The sequence below is a fragment of the Rhododendron vialii genome, chromosome 8a, assembly GCF_030253575.1.
Source record: "Rhododendron vialii isolate Sample 1 chromosome 8a, ASM3025357v1".
NCBI classification, from domain to species: Eukaryota; Viridiplantae; Streptophyta; class Magnoliopsida; order Ericales; family Ericaceae; genus Rhododendron; species Rhododendron vialii.
Genome location: NC_080564.1, coordinates 26,744,178 through 26,766,953, shown reverse-complemented (window position 1 = coordinate 26,766,953; position 22,776 = coordinate 26,744,178). Strand labels below are relative to the sequence as shown.

Here is a 22,776-nt window from a genome sequence, read left to right as displayed (position 1 = left end):
ATTAATAAAACACGGTGACATGGCGCAATGCAATTGATTTTTAAGGAAATAAATGTTTACACCGGCGGTGTAAAGAATGTATTCTCTAATTCTAATATCAAAGCAAAGGCAAGATTATACATAGAGAATAAATAAAGGAAAACCAAACAACGACGACATTAAACTACGTACACACTTAATTAAGGTGAAAAACAAATACTGTAACAAAATAATTTAACCACACAATGACAACCTCGATCTCACACTTGCCAATGTTATGTTTGGCAACTGTCGCATCTGGTTTAGGAGGTACCGATCACTTAATTATTGCCCAACAAACGTTTTAGCATGCATCATATATATAAGGCGTTTAATTAGTTTGAAGCTTTGACACGAAGAGATCTCGATCCCATGCATCCCTTGGAGGTAGTTCCAATTACATCATTACATGCGCGCGGCAGACACCTACTATACAGAAATAAACCAGCTGCATCTCACGCCAACAGGCCGGATGCTGTAAAAAATGTCTCAGAGTAACCAAACGATGGTGATATGAGGTATAATGAAACCCCAAAGGCTAGCATCATAATGAAAAGAGCGCCATGCAGTAGACCCAATGAGGCATGAACTGGGAAGGAAAACATTATATATCGACGACATCGAGAGAACAATGGCACCTGTGTTGAATCGATAAAAAGTGAGGAAGGCAGCTCCATAATTAAGTATAAGATGTTTTGCATCAGGAACGTCGAACGGAAATCGTTTGACAGGATCGTCAGTGGGAATGGATAAGGTGTTAGCAGCTAATAGGTTGTTGGTGGACGAAACTGTGGCGTTGACGTGATTACCGCCATTTGTAAGAAGGTTGTTGTCACCACCGCCTATCCCTCCAAGGGGCTAAGTACACCTATGAAGGTCGCCGTCGCAATTAGCACAGCTTCCACCAGTCCAGTATTACGTACGCAGCTCCATTGACACGTGTCTACCGATAACACTCTTATGTTTTATAGAGTACTTCCAAAGGTTGCTCGGGCGAATTAAAAAATTTAGCAAGACTATAGTCATTATTAGCAGACGATGAACTTTCTAAAGCTCCTGCAAAGCGTAAAGTATTCACAATCGATCTGGCTTCATTACTTTGATCAAGTAGCAGAGCGATGTCAAGTGCAATCTGTGTCTCTGAATTATTTGCATTTATGTCCACAAAGGATTCTTTAACTAATAATTTCACCATCTGCAAAAGGCACACAAAAAAAAATCAGCAATTTATTAAGGTAATGAATTTCTTTTTATAGATTTGGAAGCCTAAGCGATGGAGTTAACTTATTAACATAATGAATCTCTTTGTAGATATTTGGAAGCCTGAACAATGGAGTAAAGTGGTGGTTTGAACTCTGTTAAACTCAAAATACAGATTGTCTGTTATACCATTACCATGGCAACAGTGTCTTTCTCCCCACTCACAACCATGCAAATGCAAGTTCCCATTTCGTATTTTCCCCGATAAAATTTCTCTAGAACTACCCACTGTCCGTGTACATATAATCAGGCACATAAAATTGCATTCTTGCTAACTTTTTGATAGCCTGCTGCACCTACAATTCATGGTTATCTTTCCACAACTGCGCATCGTCTCTCTCGGTCTGGAGAAACCAATAACCGAGTTCGTTCCCAATGCTGCCTGATCAAGTCATTAGTGGGCATATAATAAAAAAAGTGCAATCAAGAGGATAGACCGCTTACCTGGAGCTGTGAATTGAACACCGGTATATGCAAAGCAGTGTTCCCTTTGTCATCTTTGGAGGCCAGCACTCTTTTCTTGTAAATCCTGCGAAGAAGTCCCAATAAAACTTCTACAGCACTTTTATTCTTGGTTTTCATGGCAATCTGCCAAAATATTAACGCGACCATCCAGTACTCTGTTCTTAATTGGCATAAATTTCTTTGTTGGCAATGAAATTCAAAGGAGTGTTCCCCTGCTTTCCTTTGACCCGTATGAGCTCCTTGTCCAACTTTATGAGTCGCTTTACCATATCGAACTTCTTGTTTAATAAAGCAAGGTGCAAGGAGCTTAGCCCATCTGGGTTTAGCTTCCTACCAAATGATGGCTTCAATCTCAAGATTTCTATAGCAAAATCCATCTGTCCTGCTGAGGCAGCTGTGTGTAGAGGAGTATCAACAAAAGGTATAGCATCTATATGATCCAAAACATTAGGGTCCCCTTAATTGACTCGTACAAGCCTTCGATATCTCCTGTTTCAGCAGCCGCCTTCAATCTCTCTTTAATCCGTCTCAGTCTCTCTGCCATTTAGTGCCAGAGCTCAAACAGGATCTGCCTTATGGTTCTTAATACAAAGATACTAAAGCACAATTACGGGTGGGAGGAAAGTTATCACCTTTATGAAGGAAAAATGGTTAATAATATTATACTTAGACCCAAGTCCTAGCTAGTCTTCATTATTTTAGTCGATCCCAAATGGTTTTAACTAGCCAGGGTCATCATGGATCTCCTTTAGTGTGATTTCCATTTTAATGACCAGGGTTCACATAATCACATGCCCGGCCCACCGAGAGAGATTGCTTGAAAGAGATCGATGGGTAAAATTGAGGTCATCCAAGACCTCAATTGGCAGCAAGCTTTGTTGACAGCCATTGAAACAGGAGAGCTGGCATGCGCGGTTTATCCAGTGGCGCGTGATGTCGAGTGAGACACGCACACGCGCAGGAGTGTGCTGGACGTGCCAAATAAACCATGACCCTCCAATCACATTGTACATTACAAAGTGAACAACAAAAACTCCTGATCCTTTTGAAAATTATCACGGGTCTTGGTTCGCGCTTTATGGCAGAAAATTATCTCAACCTCTAATTTACTATGGCCGCTGAGATTGATGATAACAAAATGATGAGTGGGACATTTTTCTTCTTCTTAGAACTACTATCCATAGTGAAAACCCAAGTCCCGTCCCACTACATACAGTTGTGTTTGCCTCTTGTCCCACATTGGTTATTTACAAAATTTTTTTTTATGTTAAATTACAATGCACATTAGTAGGTTTACAAATGTGGCTAGACCCAAGAAGAGGTTTTGCATGCTCGGGAAAATGGGCAAACACCGAAGGCAATTTGGATAAATTGATTCATTAATCAGAAAGCCGAGGGTGCTTGTGTGCAATGGCACAAGGGGGGAGACTCACATATTGTCTTTTTATGCTCTGATTTGATTTTTCTTCCAAAAATCAAGCCCCAGTCCGCTCCATAAAAAACAGATCCCTCCTTTTTCTGAGTTTGAGCAGTAAGGTTGATTTGTGTTTTTCTCCCTGTTTTCTTGTGTGCAAAGAAGACCGAACAGAGGTTGTATTCTGGGCTAATTTATTCTGGGGATGGCGCGGTATTGATCGAATTGTTTGGCAGAGCCGCGAAACGTCTTAAAGAGAGCGACCTAATCCGTGACTCAACCCAAACACTGCAACCATTCATCGATTGGTAATCTGTATTTCGGTTACAGATTATTGAGGTAATCCGTTATTATTTTACAGCAGTTATTCCAACATAAATTTCACCCCAAAGTCAAGTCAAGTCTAGTCCCACTGCTGCTGCTGCTCTCCAATTGTGGCTACTTCACAACAAATACATGTCAAGCTAACATACCAAGAAAAAAAATCTATGGACAAGATTCACAGCACATGCGACCCATATTGTACCAACTTTGAGTCTACAGCTTACACTTAAACTTGTTCGGTATTTATATGAGTAAAATTGTACTACTACATAGGTTTTTGAAGCAATAATCTGAGCTCAAACCAGTCTAATTGATCTCCAACACTGCTCTCGGAATCATTGATTCACAAGTTCTGAGAACAAACCATGGAGACTGAAAATGTACACACAAAGCTCGATGAATTTTATCCTGTATAGCTGACAACTATTCAAGTTTCAAAGTTGATGGGGGACTACACAACTCCCAGATTGAGAATGTCGGAGGCTTATCCCCAGTCCGAAAAGCCACAAGAAGGAATACAACTGACCCCTTTTCCATTTGTTTGATCGCGAGTTTCATGAATCAGGTAAGAACCTCTTAAAAGTCGCAATCTGTTGGGAAATATTCAATCCCACCCGCGCAATGGAAGCATAACGAAAAACAATCATGCACAAAAGGGACACACGAGTACGCGGTTCCCCAAACTCGGGTACATCCACGGAGAGAGAACAACTTTCACTAATATTGAATGAGTACAATGAGATACAAAATACCATACTCTAGCTCTCAAGCTCTCGGTAATTTTATCTCACTCAAACTCACACAATTTTCTCTCTCTCTCACGCTATGCTCTCTGCCGTTTTCACTCTTATCTATTTTCTTTAGTCTCACACACACACGGCATACAATCATTGCCTCATTTAAATAGAAAACAAGAGAAGGATCTACACACTTGACTCTTGAAATTCCAAGCATCACAAATCCCCTTTGAGATCCGAAACATGCACAGCCGGCAATACCCACTTCCAATGAGCAGAATGACTTAAGCCAATAAATGCATAACCAGCCAACCAACCATCCATTTTTATTTCTTAACTTTATCAAAACCCATTACCACATGGCCAAAACCCAACACAATCAAATCTGGCCTGTCATGAAGAGAATGCGAACCTACAACATAAACACTTGTTAAAAAGGGAGCAGTGAAACTATTCCAAAACAAAGAGAAAATAAAAAATGTAATTGCTAAGAATGGACATCCAAGTACTCTGTCATACAACTCTATCTGTCGAACTCGAGTTTAAACGTGTGTTTTAAATAGCGGTACTTGGATACCTATCGGTATATGCTACCAATTGATATTCATCTGAGATAGGAAATCCTGATTCAAACCTAGTTCTATCTTTTTACACCCATCAAGCACTCGAAGCCAAATAAAATTATATGTTTGGTTCGATGGAATGAAATTGGCAATGGAATAGAATTGACAATGGAATGGAATTGGTGGAAATGAGATTGGAATATCCATTCTCATTCCCAAGTTTGTTTGTGCTTAGGAATAGCTATTCAAATTTGCAGTGGAATGGTGTGACAATTTGCATAACTTACCGTACCGGATAATTTTTGTAACCTTACTCGCTTGAAGAAGTCATATTTGTACGTATGACTATGATGTGTTGCATCTGCCAAACAAAATTGGGCGGCTGGTAGCATTAGAGGCTTTGATTCTTGAAGGAAATAGTTTACTTACTTTACCAGATAGTATCTGCAACCTTACTCTCTTAAAGAATTTGAATTTGTCAAACTGTGATGTGTCGCATCTGCCCAGCGAAATTGGGCAATTGATCTCATTGCAAAAGTTGAATCTTGGAGGAAACAATTTATTCACCTTGCTGGATAGTATCTGTAACCTTGCTTGCTTGGAGGTGTTGTCTTTGCCACACTGTAATGTGTCACATCTGCCCGATGGAATTGGAATGTGGAGCTTGTTAAAGTGGTTTGATCTTAAAAGTAACAATATTAGCTTCTTACCAAATAGTTTCAGTGACCTTGCTAGCTTGGAAATACTCTACTTGAGTAATTGTCGAAGGCTCCAATCACTTCCAGAGCTTCCACTATGTTTACACTTTATGGATGCATGCTACTGCACATTACTAGAAAGTAGAGGTGGCAAATGGGCGGGTGTGGGCTGGTTGATACGAGTCGTGGGTCAAATATTGGTCAAAAAGTAAAGGGCTTGGAACTGGTCGGGTCAAATATGGGTCAAGCCAAACCCAAACCCGCCTGACCCGACCCGGTTTTAAATTTTTTTATAATACTAATTCCCTTATATCGAAACTCAGTCTTGCTAAACAAAAATACCACATCTACGAACCTTTCCGAATCAATAAGGGAAAAAAAAAAAAACCCAAGTCATGCCTTAAAAAACAACACGAAATCATCTTTGGTTTTACTATTAAAATCAATGATGCTTGTACAAGAATATGGTTAGTTTATGTATGTAGAGAGAGAGAGACTTACGAAGAGCTGAAGCTACCGCTTAAATTTGGATTAAAAAGTCACTTGACTTTTTTTTTTTTTTTTTGTCTCTAATCAATTTTGTTTTTTGTATTTGTTTGTTTTGCGACAAACTTTTTACATCTATTAGTTCGTCTCGACAAGAGAATTGAAAAAGTAATTTTAATAGAGATTTTTTTTTAACGGGGCCTCTTGTAAATAAAGAACGGAGGCCAATCTCGGCCGTCCAAAAGTGTTTTGGACAATTCAGATTAAAGACAAACTATTAACGGTAAGAAAGAGTTATTACCGGTAATAGTTTAAAAATGTATCTCAACCGTTGATTATCGAAACGGACAGACGAGATTGCGTTAATAAGTTTCTCTTATTTTAATAACATTGACTGAAAATTTGAGTTGCTTCGTTGGTGTTATCAATAGTTGGATATGGCGTACTAGCTCTGTCGTATTTTAAGTTGAACGTAACCCAGGTATTTCGGGCTTTGGTTCACTTTTGTCCAGGGATGAGTCTTTTAATTTTAACCCAAATTGAACCCATTTTCAACTCACCTAAACCCATGTAAATATGGGTTGATATGGGGTGACCCATATCAACCCATTATATAATATGGGCGGATTGGGTTAAGTTATAAATAGGCAGACTTAAGCGGGTTCAAAAATATGGGTTGAAATTGCCATCTCTACTACAAAGCACACCCATTGAATTCAACTGGCAAGCTGGACCATACATGTCCCTTCTGGGATGCAATATGTTAGATAAGAACAATTTTGCAAATAAGGTGCGCTCTCTCTCTCTCTCTCTCTCTCTCTCTCTCTCTCTCTCTCTCTCTCTCTCTCTCTCATAACAAAAATATGAAAAGAACCATAGGGTATAAAGTATATTGCATCAATGTAAGTGCTAATATCTCATTTGTGGTCTTTGTATTGTCAGTACAATATCTGCTTCGTGAAGTTTTTAATTTCAAATCCTATCAAGAAAAAGAAATTTAATTTGTGCTGATCTACTGCATGGTCTGTAAGAATAGGAATGGCCTGCACGACAGAGAATAAGTATTCTTTATTGGCTTGGGGATGAGGTCAAAAATTTCTCTTGTGGTACCACCTCTGGAAACTCGGGGAATAATGGGTTGGATTTTATGCATAGTTTTCAGGACTCACAAAAAACCCGGTCAGAGGTCTTGTATGCACATTTTCAGTAAGAAAACTTAAGGTTTACGAAATTGTGGGCTCACGCCCCAAAAATCGATGGATGCGCCCCTTTTCTAAAAGAGCGTGGCAAAAAGCTCAATTCAGAATCGCCACTTGAGTTTGAAGATCCTCCACCCAAGGAACTGAACTTGAAACGTTGATCTGTATTTGATTTTTGAAAAGGCTTGTAGACTAGTCTATCATCACCTTGATATCTTAGGTTCGGGAGTAAGGTTACAAGAGAGGAAGGTTTTTAAGGCACCCCTCTCGCCCAATCCGGAGATTGGTCTCTACTCTGGCATTTGTAAAGCGTTTGTGATTCTATTTCATTAATCATTTTTTAGCCAGTTAGGGCGGAGAAACAGTTTAAGGGGATTAAAACTGTAACATATTTGCAGGATGTGATAAAATGGCATGCTCGCTTATTGAAACTGTTAGAATAGGATGGAAGCAGACTCCTGTGAGATTTAAACAGACTGGAAGGGCACTGTTTTGGAGTGTCATACATAGGAAAAAACCAACATGCATTGATCAAGTCATTGCATGCAGGTCAAACCTACGCACGCTACACCCAAACCCGCGCGGGCTAGTAGGTTTAAACCCACAGCTCTTACTTTCATTCCTTTGGGCTCTAGAAAGACTAGTGCACACCCAGAACAAACCACGCAGTTCAAATGGCAGTTAAATATACAGTTACAGACGATTAAATGGGCTATAAAGCCACCAAAAGAATAAACACCCCATAAATAGCATGGGGATATAAACAATGCCCAAAGCCAAGTTACCCGTGCAAAAGCCACTCACTGGATAAGGACGAACTAGCGCGCAGGTTTGAGCCATCCTACCAATGTTTGGTTTTACGTGTTCTAGGTTCTGGGACATGTCTAGAAAGACCCCAGGGGTATTCCATTGAAACAAAAATGAGTATTGAAAGACAACTAGCAATTTTTAACATATAAAGCAGTAAACTGGTTATTAGCATGCCTGCAGTAGTCTATGTAGAGACCCGTATTTGATTTAATTTTTGAAACGATAGTTAAATGTCTAATTGGGAAAGTATATCATGATTAGTGATTAATTAGATTTGGGGCTTGAAGTGAAAGAATAGAGATTGGAGGGGGTGTAGGTGTAGGTGTGAATAAAAGATATATGGGTATAAATAGAGGTGTGTGAGAAGTAGGAGATCATTTATCTCCATCCCTCATCTCTCTCTGCCGTCCGCCTCTCTCTCCACCAGCCAACGCTCTCTCCTCTTCTCACTCAAAACCTCATTCAATCTTGCAAAACCTTCAAGAATCAACCTCCCTCTGGCCTTCCGATCGTGTCTTTAAGCTTGAATCGAAGATTTGAAGCTCAAGAAAGCTAGGGCTTGTTCTAATCTCGGAGATCTTCGTTATTGTCTCGACGTAGGGATTTCTTTGCTTTTTCTGTATGTAAATACATTGATTTGGTGTGAAATCGTGCCTATAATAGTTGTTGAAGTTGTAGTCGAATCCTTGAAATTCTGCAGAAATTCTGCTCGAACTGGCATTGTATCAATGCAGCCCAAATTGGTATCGATACAGGACTCTCTGATGTGCTTCGAAGCCCATCTGTATCAATACTAGAATTATTAGTATCGATACAAATAGGCTTAAAATCAGATTTTGCTGTTTTGCTCCAAACTCCATTGTTTCGACCTCCGATCATTCCTAAACCCTTTTGGACACCTCCTAAGTTATCTCAAGCATGTCTAATTGACTTCTTATGATGGTTCAATGTATTCCTTGGTCCGTTGGCTTCCCGTTAGTTAGAACAACTGAACAAGGATTTGCTTAATTAGAACTTGGTTAAAATACGTCTCATTGATAAATTGATTTCTTGGTTATGTTGTGGCATACTTATAGCATTGCTAGAACACCGTATGATGTTTCATGTGAACGTGTGGTTAAGGTTAAGTCTTAGTTGGTTTGCAGAGTGCGATGGTAGGCGCATGAGTTGAGGGTTGGACTAGGAAGTCTCGTAATGCAAGGGATGGTAATACGGAGACTTAGATAAATCCTGTAACGCAAGGGGTGGTAATATGGTGAACCGAGTCGTTAAGGATCATCGTGATGCAAGGGGTGGTAACACGGTAGTCCACTTGGCGTATACGACAACGTAAGGGGTGGAAATACCGATGGTGGGAATTTGGGATAGTGAGTCGTGTTGCGATTGGGGGAGTGTTCGAGTCTTATGAGTTGTGGCTAATTGTGATGTTGGTAAATCTTGAACAAACGTAGTGAATGTCGATTCCCCTATGAACCGATCGTTATCTCATAATTGAACTACATCTCCTTGACATCACATTTTGCACTTGTCTTCCTCTTGCATCTATCCTCGTATTTACATACAAGTTTGGTAAAGATTTTCTACTGGGCTAGTATAGCTCAACAAAATTCTTCTTTTCAGGTTCAAATACGGGGCAATAGATTGCATGCTATGGTGTGCTTAGACATGAAGATTTTTGGAAGCTAATTTCATTTAGTTACTTATTCATCTTTGTAATAGACATATTTTTGGTAAAGATGACTTCGTAACTAATTCGCTCTTGAATTATCTTTTGACTAAAGCTTGTCTTATTCTAAGCATGTTGTACTTGTATCTACGTTTTGGGCCGTGGTGCCAAAGCTGTATTTCCTTAAATATGGGGATTTGTTTGTAAATTAAACAGATGGAAAACTCTTTTGGGTAATACGTATGATACGCAAGGTTCTTTTATTGAAATGTCTTATTTATTTATGTTGAAAATTGAGGGCGTGGCAGTCTATATACAAATACAAGCATAAAATACATGATTCTAGTCCCCGCGCAAGATATGTGTGCTGGTCCCCTGCAAACACGATTTTGAAACTTTGCTAGCTTTTAGCCAGGACTTGGTATTGATTACCAGCCTTGGCCCTGTCACCCCCCCCCCCCCCCCCCCCCCCCCCCCAGGGATCATAACAGAAAAATAGTAGGTGTTATACCTTTGGTTTTTGGGTTTGAAAAGGGGATTGAGTTGGAGTGAATGGTGGTGTTTGATTGATGCTTGAGTGTTAGTGGCTGAATGAACAACTAGCTAGTATGATGAGAATGACTTTGATCTTTCTTTGCTATGACTTCTTTTGAAACAAGAAGATGAACAAAATTGGTAACCTTTTGCATGTTGATGCATGGGGGGGTATATAGGAGATGAGAAAGTGTAGAAGGGTGTAACAAGCCAAGCAATGGCTGGTTGGCTTGGAAAGAAAGTCTCCCTCTCATTAAATGAGAGGAAGAAAGGTGATGGGAGGCTTGTGAGAGGGGAGGCAACATCCCCCTGTCCGCGGATCGTCCTTCAAATGAATAAGCAAGTTCCCCCGGCCCCAAAAGTCCTGTGATCATGGCACATATAGGCTGGGAAAAGGTGATGGAACAAGCTTTGACCCACGCGCGCAAGTGGTTGACCTGTGCGCCAGTTCAAGCTACCCCTGCCCTGGTCAATGGTCAAAGCTAACCATTAACCAACATGTGGCACTTGGACCAGCGCGCGCTGGTTTTGAACCAACGCGTGCAGGTAGGGTTCTGGCTTTGAATTTGGCTAGGCTTAAAAGGGAATCAAACACTCAAAACTCAACCATATTAACATTCTTGAGGTGTTCTTGATTCATTTCATCATTGGGGTGTCAAAAGACCATAAGTAAACTAATTTGAAAAACCCAGATTAGGGTGTCTACAGAAATGAAAACAAGCACAAAACTGGGGTAACGTATTAAGATGAAGATCGGATGAAACTTCTCTATTTCCCATCAAATCTCACGGGAATATATCCATTTGTATGGCGGGGATGAATTGGAGATTGAGATAAGTTCACTTGACCCAGAGAAGACAGTGTCGTGGTTGATAGTGAAGAAGTGTGGGATTAAACTCGTTTATGAGGACGAGGAACACATTATTGGATGTAAGTTCTCTTCTCTTGGAGACCAATTTTGAAATTCCAAAGATTGTTGCTCGCAAGACTCTGTTTTGGCTTATGGCATCGAATATCTTTTAATTCGACGAGGAGATGTTGGAACCTTCTAGCATTAGGTACTTCCTATCTTTTGGACTGTAAAAACCTATTGTTAAGAGAAATTCATATAGTCACTTTTGCGCCCGTTATTCATATATTTTGGACAATATCCTGCGCAGTTGCTTTTGGGTTTCTGCAGGTTACCTTTACAATTTTGTAGACACCCCAATCTGGGCTTCCGGATTAGTTTACTTACGGTATTTGATTCCTCGATGATGAAACGGATCAAGAACACCTCGGGAATGATAAGTGTTTGAGCTTTGAGTGTTGGGTTTTGTTAATGTATGCCCTAGGGGCATATGTTAGTACTCATTTAATGATGCTAATTATATCTAGAATTGTATTGGAACTCTAAAATGTAATCAATAGGTCAGGCAACGTTTACTAGGAGAAAAATTTATTTATGGTGGACCAAATTACCCTTCTTACTTTTTACTCCATGCATGCTATCTTTTCAACTCATTTTATTTTTCTGGGTCTTTAAACTCCCGTGGGTTTAAGCAAAAAAAAAAAAACCCACCCCTATGGGTACTCCATATCAGTCACCAAAATGGTATAAAAAAAACAACTAATTATTTATTCCGTTGAACTCTAAGCAGGAAAAAATGAAGAAAAGAGCTAGAGTGAAGCTTGAAAAAATAAATGAAAGTCTCCCATTTGCTTAGCCTTTTTGTTTTGTTTTATCCTTATTCATTTTTTTTTTTTGCAATGCCAAATTTTTTATGGATTATTGATTTGTCTCAACGAGAGAACTTATAAAAGTAATTTTTTTACTCTTACCCAAATATTTTTGGAATATCTAAGATATAGCCTAAATATTTAGGTAACAGTCATAATTTTTTACTTTTATGATTACTTTCATCGAGACGAATCAATAATCCATAAAAATTTGGCGTAAAACCAACAAAATGAATTTTTTTTTGAATAAAGACAAAACTCAAAAAGCCCCAAAACCTCCCAACATAAGGAAAATAAATCGTAGCACTTCTTTTAATAACTAAATACTAGTAATACATTGCGAAACAAGTTATTGATTTTTTCCGTCAACCAGATTTTAAACATTTTGGGCTAATGTTATCTTTTTTTTAACATTTTTGTATATTGTCTTCTTTTACTTTTACCTTTACGTTTTCTCTCATTAAAATGAATTAACGAAATAAATTCTCTTGATCAAAAGTTTTTAAAACAACACGAAAGCCAAAGAATAGATAATACGTAGGAGTTTATTTTTTCTTAAACCCGCAGGCCTAGAAAACTAATAGGAGTTGGAAAGATTTTAGCATGGAGGGAAAAGTAAAAGGGGTAATTTGGTCTCACACAAATAAATGTTTCTCCTAGTAAACGTTGCCTGACCTTTTGATTACCTTTTGGAGTTCCAATACAATTTTGGATATAGTTGGCATCATTAAATGAGTACTAACATATGCCCCTAGGGCATACATTAACAAAACCCTTGAGTGTTTGACACCCCTTTTGAACCTAACCAAGCCTAAGCCACTTCAAAAGAGCCAAAAACCCTACTGGCGCGCGCTGATTTGAAGCCTGCGCGCGTAGATCAACTTGACAAGTATTGGTCAATGGTCAAAGCTTGACCGTTGACCAACGCGTGGGTAGGTGGTACACGCACGCCAGGGCGCAACCATCCCGCGTCAGGGCGCAACCATCCAGCGCCGGGGCGCACCATCGCGCGACGGTCAAACTGCCAGATGGTGGTCAACAGTCAAAGTTTGACCGTTGACCATCGCGCGCCAAGGCGCACCATCGCGCGACAGACTGACTCCATCGCGCGACGGTCAAACCTACCACCAACTTTTCTTGAGGAGGAAACTCGGCCACCAATGCAACCTCAGCCAGGCCTCGTGGACTGGCTGAGCTCCTCTGTTTGCAGCCCAAACCTAACTCCCTTGTTCTCCTATAAATACCCCCATGGTTCTTCCATTAAAAGGGTTCCAAATTTGAAGAGTTAAAAAAGCCCATATACCTTGGGTTACAAAGCCAATCAAACAAACATCCAAGAACAAAGCTTGTTCTTCCATCTCCACCTTTTCACACCTCAATCAAGCCTTCAAACATCAAAGCTCAAACACGTTTCAAACTCAATCTAGGTATAGCATACCTACTATTTTCTGTTCTGATCCCTGAGGGGGGCTGGCAGGGCCAAGGTTGGTAATCAATACCAGTCCTGGTCCTAAAGCTGGCAAGTTTCAAAAATTGTCGAGACAAGAACCAACGCGCGATGGAGCCACTCACATGCGCGATTGTCCCAATCAACGCGTGACGGTCCTCGTGGGGATTGGTGTCGTGTTGTTTTTGTGTTTATTTACATATTTACATATAGATCACTATTAAGCATGTTAACAACCAGTTTACTGCTTTCCTTTGTTAGAATTGTTAATCTTAGTTCAATATGTATTTATGCTATTTTGGAGTACCACTAGGATCATTCTACCACACACTAGTTAAAAGGCTCAGACCATCGGGCGCCGGAGCGCACCATCACGCGCCAGAGCGCACCATCGTGCGACGGAGTGCCATACTCGCGCGATAATCTGCCTTTGACCAGTGAGGGGCCTTGCACGGGTAACTTGGTTTTAGGCCATTATTTTGTCCCCACACTGTTTATGGGGTGTTTTGTTAATTTGCAGGATTTTTCAGTCTTTAAATTGCTTAGAACTGTATATTATGTTGCCTATAAACTACTTGGTTTGTCCTGGGTGTGCACTGGTCCTTCCAGAGCCCAGAAGGTTTGAGAATAAGAGCTGTACTGAAAAGAGTACTGAAAAGAAGAGCCAAACCTGCTTGGGAACGTCTGCCGGGGCTGTTACATGTTCGCTTCCAAGGTCATATCGCCTTCCTCGTTCATCAATCCAGAATGGCAGCACAAATGGAGCTGGCTGAGCTCAAGAAAGCTGTAGAGGAATTGGGTCACAAGATGGACAAACAAATGGTTATGGTCCAGGGACTGATTGGACTCTTTACCTCCATAGCCCCGCAACCAGATATGGGGCAAGTCAAAGAACCCTCTTAAGCCTGCCACACTCCTGCGGTTGGTTTCAAGTTGTGCTCGAAGGACATGTTCAAAGACCTGGCTGAATTTTATGAGGCTAGGACCTACCCAAATGAGGATGTTAGGGTCCTTATTCACAAACATTGCCGAAGGGGAGGACATGCTTAGTGATGAATTCAACCCCAAAGGCAAAAGAATGCATCCTGTTGATGAGGCGATGTGGTGCACTTACAAAGCAAACAAGGGTTCCGTTTTAAATTCTCAATTCACTCGCCGGAACCCACCGAGGACTTTCTCATGCTTCACTACACCTTTGGCCTCAGTTTATGAGAAGCTCCTTGATGTTGGTTCTATCAAGCCCCTCAATTCAACTCCATTACCCAAGAATCCACCTGCCAATTTCAAACATAACCTCTACTGCGCCTACCATCAAGGGCTGGCCATGCTACCAATGTCTGCTTCCGACTTCGACATGCCATTCAAGATCTCATCGATTGTGGCATCATCACAACCCCACCTCCATCAACAGCCAATATTGTCTCTAAATCCTTCCCTCAATCCAACTCTGGCTCGCAAGTTGGTCAGACATCCACTATCTCCACTCAAATCAACCCAAGCTTCAAGCCGACTGTACCCATCTCGTCTGAGCCCGAGGACAGCCTGCTGGCTGCTATTTGTTTTAATGGGACTTTCTCTGCCAACACCTGGATTGACAGTTAAGATGAGCTTTCAAAGAAGCAGACTGGCAGGCTGAGGTCCATTGTTCATGGGAGCATCAAGTAGGTTTGGTCGAAGAAGCTGAGGAAGCTGAAATGCTGTTCCTTGGGCCTGACACCTACTTGATCCCACCTCTCTTTGAGGAAACTAAGGGTAGCTTTTGAAATTGCATTTTCAAACCGCGTCTATTTTGCATTGACACTTTTGAGTCTGAGTCTGACATAGTGTCTATCAAATCGTTTAAGTCTAGCTTTGAGTCGGAGGTTGTGCCTCTTGGCCCTCCACGTCGTAGCTTTTGTTTCAAGTTTTGAGTTTGCTGTGCTTGGCAACCCGAGGGACTTTCTTTATGATATGCATTATCTTGCTTCTAAGTACTGTGCTGACTTTTGAATAAACTGTGTCAACCCTGACGACGAAGGGATAGATTTCGATGGGATTATTCCCAAGAAAATGTGTTCCCTCTCCGAAAGGAAAGACGAAAGGCATGCTCAGCCTATTAATTGAAATAATAGTTTTCAAATAAACTTGGAAGACAAGGTAGACCCCTCCGAATGGTTCAAATTGGTTCAACGCTGTCTCCAAAGGAGCATTGTGCCCGATCAGACAGGTTCGAAAAGTTCATCAACATCTTGGCATGGTCTCTAAAAGACACGCTTGGCGTTGATCCTGAGATAAAGAAGTGTCAAATCCCCTGCTAATCGGAAGCCAATCCAGAAAGCAAAGCTCAGAAGGTCCAGCGCCTCATACTATGTTCAAGCTTGCAGGAACAGCGTTCCGCCAAGCACAAGTTAGAAAGTTCAAAAGTGGCCTAGAGTGGGACATGTCAACCGAAGCACTTTGGACCCTGTACTATCAAAACCCATTTTATTTGGGGCTGCGGCCAAAGATCATCGACCTTGATAGCAACAAATTAAATACATCGATTAGCATGGATCAATTCAAAAGCCTTTTCCCTGAGAGAAGCTTATTGGGCTGAAAACCCCAAGGGTGGGTAGTTCCAAGCAAAAGTTAGAGCAAGCCTACTAGACCGAAAACCTATGAAGGCGGTCTAGGCAAAAGTACATAGGCAATATTTGAAAGCTCGCTAGACCGAAAACCCGAATGGGCGGTTCTAGGCAAAAGTTAGAGGGTAAAAGGAGAGGTAAAACACACGAGTGAATCTTGGCCTGAACTACGTTTTGACCTGATTCCCCAGAATGTGGGATACGTAGGCAGTCTCTTTTCGAGACTCGGTCATATTCTATCAACATGGTCCATGGTTGACATTTTTGTTGCACACCAAGGGTCGAGAAGGGTCAAGAACAAGACAAGCTTCACCTGTGCAGAAAGAAGGGGGAAAACCTTTCATCTTTCAATTTTGTTTCAAATTACTACTTCAATTCAAAACTGAGCAAAAGCCTTCAAAGATTTAAGCATAAAAAACAGAACGAAATGTTGATGGGGCCTAACGGCTCACAGTTTATTCTAAGTTCAGTAGAGTCTGGTGTAAGTAGCAGTAGCGAACTTGTATTCACGCGCTCTAGTTTGAGGTTCGCGCGCGTTTGTTCAAAGATATACGCGTTGGTCTCAAACCTGCGCGCGCTGCTTTAATTCCAACAGCAGTTAAAAGCAGTCAGCTACTGCCTCCAACTTGTCTCTGGTTCAAAGCACCTCGAATGTTGTTCAATGAGTTTTTGTCAAGTTTTGTCATACCGTGCAGACCTAATGTGACTGCACAGGGGTGTCGGTTTCAGTCCGGGCCTATATGTGTCTTCATTTGCGTCTTATGTCCGTCTTTATGGCATTTTTCCAATTTTTCAATCCATTGTCGTTTCGGGAAGCTTTTCTCGGTTTTATTTGTTCATGTAGGTCTTTGTGCCTATTTTTGACCTTGCAAGTATCAGTTTCACCTGTTTGGGGATATTTGAGTTTTGGCTCATTAATGTCCAAAATTTCATTATTTTCCAAGTGTCTAAGGGTCCATGTTGAATACTGGGGCTCTTTCTCTTTTTTTGTTCGAGCTAGGCGAGTCTGTACATATATGTGTGTCTGTGTCGACTCAGTTCGCTTGTTAATGCAAATTAGAGATTAGTGCATGGTTTATATGTCAATAAACTGAAAAAATGCAATTTTTACATTGCTACCCTAGCTTCTGAAATCCACAAGCTGTGGAAACTCGTGAAAGGCAAAGGCATGTCAGCCCAAGGCCAAGTAAAGCATCTATGGGGCTCATCCGCCCAAGCATCGAAGAAAGGGCGCGCAGGCCCAATGACGTTACTATATCAATTGGGCACACTAGCCCGCTCAATGTGTCTTTGTCTGGGTGCGCATCTTAGAGGCAAAGATAGTAAAGTACTACGGCTCAATGATAGTCCTTAAGCATTGTTGTCCTCCAAGGAGCCGCCCTTAGTTAGGGGTCTGCATTTTTAGTTTGTGTATTCATATAGCATACATCTTTGTATATTGTGTATATCAACTGTTGAAAACAGGAAGGTGGCCAGTTTGTGGGAGTTTATGCTCGAATGGTTTCCATCAAGTCTTTGTTTGCCGAAGGATACGATGCAATCTCCTGCGGTTTTGTTTCAATTTGTTTTGTGGAGGCAAAGGAAATCTCCCTAAAACTCAAGACTTTGTTTCTCGAAGGATGCGATACAATCTCCTGCGGTTTTGTTCTCATTGGTCAACGGATGCGAAGAAATCTCTCTGAATCCACGATTTGTTTACCGAAGGATGCGATGCAATCTCCTGCGGTTTTGTTTCAATTTGTTTAGTGGAGGCAAAGGAAATCTCCCTAAAACTCAAGACTTTGTTTCCCGAAGGATGCGATGCAATCTCCTGCGGAACCAAATCAACGACAGCCGGTCCTGCCCAATGCTCAACGGCTTGATTATTTAGACTGATGATCCGCCCATTCAAATCAAAGACAGCCGATCCTGTCCAATTTTCAATGGCTCGATCATTTAGACTGATGATCCGCCCATTCAAATCAACAACAGCCGGTCCTGTCCAATGCTCAACAGCTCGATCATTTAGACTGATGATCTGCCCATTCAAATCAACGACAGCCGGTCATGTCCAATGCTCAACGGCTCGATCATTTAGACTGATGATCCGCCCATACAAATCAACGACAGTCGGTCTTGTCCAATGCTCAACAGCTCGATCATTTAGACTGATGATCCGCCCATTCAAATCAACGACAACCGATCCTGTCCAATTTTCAATGGCTCGATCATTTAGACTGATGATCCGTCCATTCAAATCAACGACAGCCGGTCATATCCCATGCTCAACAGCTCGATCATTTAAACTGATGATCCGCCCATTCAAATCAACGACAGCCGGTCCTGTCCAATGCTCAACGGCTCGATCATTTAAACTGATGATCCGCCTATTCAAATCAACGACAGCCGGTCCTGTCCAATCTTCAATGGCTCGATCATTTAGATTGATGATCCGCCCATCCAAATCAACTACAGCCGGTCCTGTCCAATTCGCAACGGCTCGATCATTTAGACTGATGATCCGCCCATCCAAATCAACGATAGCCGGTCCTGTCCAATCTTAAACGGCTTTATCATTTAGACTGATAATCTGCCCATCCATATCATCGACAACCGGTCCTATCCTATTCGCAACGGCACGTTCATCCTAAAGTATGATCAGCCGGTCCTGTCCAAATATCAACGACATGATCATCCTGAAGCATGGCCAACCATATCATCGATGACAATCAACCACGTTGTCTGTCTCATTCCATTCAGCTATGCCTTAGTCATTCAGCGATGTTCGGCCATATCTTCAACGACGATCAAAATATGGTTCGATGGTCCACCCATCCGCAACTAATTGTTCCCCAGGAGAGTCCGTCTCAGCCTGCCCCAAACGACTACCTCTACATCAGTCTAACTTCAAGTGCATCTTCCAGCAGCCTTATTGCTCTGTCTCGGATGGTCTTTGATAAGGAGTTTGGCTCTGATTCCCAGCAGATGGAATTCAACCTGCCTAACATGACCTACCCGTGTTTGTTGGAATGTTTTGTGCCAAGGATAGCTTCATCCCCAGCAACGACGGCCTGTCCCGTCCAAATCTGCAACGACAGCCTGTCCTGTCCAAATTCGATCAACAAGCGGCCACTCGTCCACTTCTACTTCCATCCCTGGCAATGGACCGCCCGTCCATTCCACCAATCAGATTCTTTAAGTTTACAAGTCTACTTTGCTAGTATGCTTTGTTCTGGATTGCCTTGAGGAGTGTCTAGAATTCTTTGATGTTACTTGTACCAAGTCAATGGTGCTTCAAGTGCCGTCAAAGAGGGGCTACTGTAGACACCCCAATCTGGGCTTCCGGATTAGTTTACTTACGGTATTTGATTCCCCAATTATGAAATGGATCAAGAACACCTCGGGAATGATAAATGTTTGAGCTTTGAGTGTTTGACACCCCTTTTGAACCTAACCAAGCCTAAGCCACTTCAAAAGAGCCAAAAACCCTACTGGCGCGCGCTGATTTGAAGCTTGCGCGCATAGATCAACTTGACAAGTATTGGTCAATGGTCAAAGCTTGACCGTTGACCAACGCGTGAGTAGGTGGTACACACGCGCCAGGGCGCAACAATCCCACGCCAGGGCGTTGCACCGGGGCGCACCATCGTGTGACAGACTGACTCCCGCGCACGACGGTCAAACTGCCAGGTGGTGGTCAACAGTCAAAGTTTGACCATTGACCATCGCGCGCCAAGGCGCACCATCGCGCGACAGACTGACTCCATCGCGCGACGGTCAAACCTACCACCAACTTTTCTTGAGGAGGAAACTCGGCCACCAATGCAACCTCAGCCAAGCCTCGTGGACTAGCTGAACTCCTCTGTTTGCAGCCCAAACCTAACTCCCTTGTTCTCCTATAAATACCCCCATGGTTCTTCCATTAAAAGGGTTCCAAATTTGAAGAGTTAAAAAAAGCCTATATACATTGGGTTACAAAGCCAATCAAACAAACATCCAAGAAAATAGCTTGTTCTTTTATCTCCACGTTTTCACACCTCAATCAAGCTTTCAAACATCAAAGCTCAAACACGTTTCAAACTCAATCTAGGTATAGCATACCTACTATTTTCTGTTCTGATCCCTGAGGGGGGCTGGCAGGGCCAAGGCTAGTAATCAATACCAGTCATGGTCCTAAAGCTGGCAAGGTTTCAAAAATCGTCGAGGCAATAACCTGCGCGCGATGGAGCCACTCATGTGCGCAATTGTCCCAATCAGCACGCGACTGTCCTCGTGGGGATTGGTATCTTGTTGTTTTTGTGTTTATTTACATATTTACATATAGATCACTATTAAGCATGTTAACAACCAGTTTACTGCTTTCCTTTGTTAGAATTGTTAGTCTTAGTTCAATATGTGTTTCTGCTGTTTCGGAGTACCACTGGGATCATTTTGGACATGTACCAGAACCCAGAAGTGTGTAAACCACACACTGGTTAAAAAGCTCAGACCATCGCGCACCTGGGCGCGAGCATCTCGCGCCGGAGCGCATCCTCTCGCGCCAGAGCGCACCATCGCGCGACGGAGTGCCATACTCACGCGATAGTCTGTCTTTGACCAGTGAGTGGCCTTGCACGGGTAACTTGGTTTTAGGCCATTATTTTGTCTCCACACTGTTTATGGGGTGTTTTGTTAATTTGTAGGGCTTTTCAGTCTTTAAACTACTTAAAACTGTATATTATGCTGCCTATAAATTGTTTGGTTTGTCCTGGGTGTGCACTGGTCCTTCCAGAGCCCAGAGGGTTTGAGAATAAGAGTTGTGAGTTTGAGCTCACTAGCGCGCGCGTGTCTTAGAGCTGCGCGCGCAGGAGTGAACAGTATGCAGTAACTTGTTCAGTGCATGTTGATTTCTTCCTGCGCACGTCATTCCAAAACAGGGGCTTCCAGTTTGTTTAAACTCCCACAGCAGTCTGTTCTCATCCTATACTAACTGCTCATCCATGCCATCTATCACATCTTGCAAAATATTACGATTTTAATCCCATTAAACTATTCCCCTGCCCCTAATTGGCTAAAGAATTGATTAATCAAAAAGAATCGCAAATGTTTTCGCAAATGCCTAAGTAGAGACCGATCTTCGGATTGGGCGAGAGGGGTGCCATAAAACCCTTTCCCTCTCGTAACCTGGCTCCCGAACCCAGAAATGATTATGACGGACTGGTGCCTTCACCCATTTTTAAAATAAACAGCGCAGCGAGCGTTTCAAGAGCGGTTCCTTGGGTGTCGGACCTTCAAAATCCAAGTGGCGACTCTGCATTGAGCGCTCGTCTGCCAAAGAGAGCGCGCTCGTCGATCAACCCCTTTTTTCCGGGCACACTGCCCATAATTTTCTTTTTCCTGGGGTTCTTCCAGGCCAGCCCTAAAATGTTAGCGCCTACCCATCAAAGTCCACTGTTTGTCAAACTCATTCCCCATAAGCTCCGTTTTAAGTGAAGCACCGAAAATACCCCACCTTTATTACTACTAGGACGCATACAAGTACAACTACTGGTCTTCGTCGTCCTCGGTAGTCAGCAGTCTACGAAGCCATGACCCGTGCTAGTAGCTGGGCGACGGCCTTGGCAACGATGTTCTCAGTCCGCCGGAAGGTGGAGGCGTCGTTCGGTAGCTAGGAGTTTGGATGCAATGGCGACATCGCCGGAGATGACGAAGTTGACGATGATGATGATGACGATGGCAGTGTGGGGTTTTAGATATATCATTTTAGGATTCCGATTCACCGACATTGAAAGAAATCAGAGAAACTAGAAAAAAGAAGAAGATTGAAAAACAGCAGAAGAAGATCAAATTGGAAAAAATCAGAATCGTGAATTCATCTTCCTTCTTCTCACCTCTTTAAGCTTTGTTGTTCCATGGCTTTTTCTTTTTCTCAAAATGAAAAAAGGCGCTTGCTTTGCGGAAGATAAATAGCAAACCTAGAATTGAATAAGAGTAGTTGCAACTTGTGTTGGAATGTGTTGAAGTTAAGTTAGTGTGTAATAGGAGCGCACCATTTTATCCTCCTGTTTTTTTGTGATTTTTAGCATATTTTTTAATTATTCAGGTTGCAATTTGTAATACTCCTACATCTTTCTTTGAGTGTGAATTATCTTCTTTCCAAAGATATAAATTCTTAATTTGGGGATGTGAATTCTTCATTTCGGTGTGAATTCTGTCTTTTTCGAACGTGCAGTGTGAATTCTTCATTTAGCTATGAATTCTTCATCTAGATGCGAATTGTGTCTTTTTTGAATGTGTGAATTCTGGGGATATGAATAGTGCAAAGGAGTGTGAACAATTCATACCTCATTTGAACAATTCACACCATCAGAAATATAACAATTCACACCCCTAAAAATGCAGAATTCACGTATCACTACTCACTCTCCAAAATACATAATTCACACTCCAAAATAAAAGTATTCACATTCCTCAAATTCAGAATTCACATTCTCCAAAATGAAAAGAATTTACATCCCCCAAAAGAAAGAATTCACACCCTCCAAAATACAGAATTCACAACTCTCAAAATGCAGAATTCACACATCACTACTTACTCTCCAAAATAAACAATTCACACCCCTCAAATGCAGAATTCACATTCTCCAAAAATGAAAAGAATTTACATCCCACAAATGAAAGAATTCACCCCTTCTAAACAATTCACACCCTACAAAATACAGAATTCACACATCATAACTCACTCTCTAAAATACCAATTCACAAACTAAAATGAAAGAATTCACACCCATAAAATGCAAAATTCACTCCCTCTAAAATGAAAGAATTCGCATCCCTTTTGAACAATTCACACCCTCCAAAATGAAAAAATTGAC

The 22,776-nt window shown here is 41.7% G+C and overlaps 1 protein-coding gene across 1 annotated transcript; it reads right to left on the bottom strand.

The window, feature by feature from the left end:
• Positions 1–507: 507 nt before the first annotated feature.
• Positions 508–2,287, bottom strand: LOC131298713 (uncharacterized). The gene is made up of 6 exons (XM_058324189.1): positions 2,221–2,287; positions 2,010–2,137; positions 1,723–1,866; positions 1,408–1,506; positions 995–1,213; positions 508–876 (listed from the first exon to the last, which is right to left on the bottom strand). Exons 1-6 carry the CDS (start codon positions 2,285–2,287, stop codon positions 508–510), a joined length of 1,026 nt encoding a protein of 341 aa, XP_058180172.1.
• Positions 2,288–22,776: the final 20,489 nt, after the last annotated feature.

Coding starts and splice junctions, on each gene's coding strand:
- LOC131298713 (XM_058324189.1), bottom strand. CDS start 2,287: ATGGCAGAGAGACTGAGACGGATTAAAGAGAGATTGAAGGCGGCTGCT. Junction 1,867..2,009: donor TAAACAAGAAGTTCGATATG/GTAAAGCGACTC, acceptor ATATTTTGGCAG/ATTGCCATGAAAACCAAGAA. Junction 877..994: donor CGCCCGAGCAACCTTTGGAA/GTACTCTATAAA, acceptor AGGTGTACTTAG/CCCCTTGGAGGGATAGGCGG.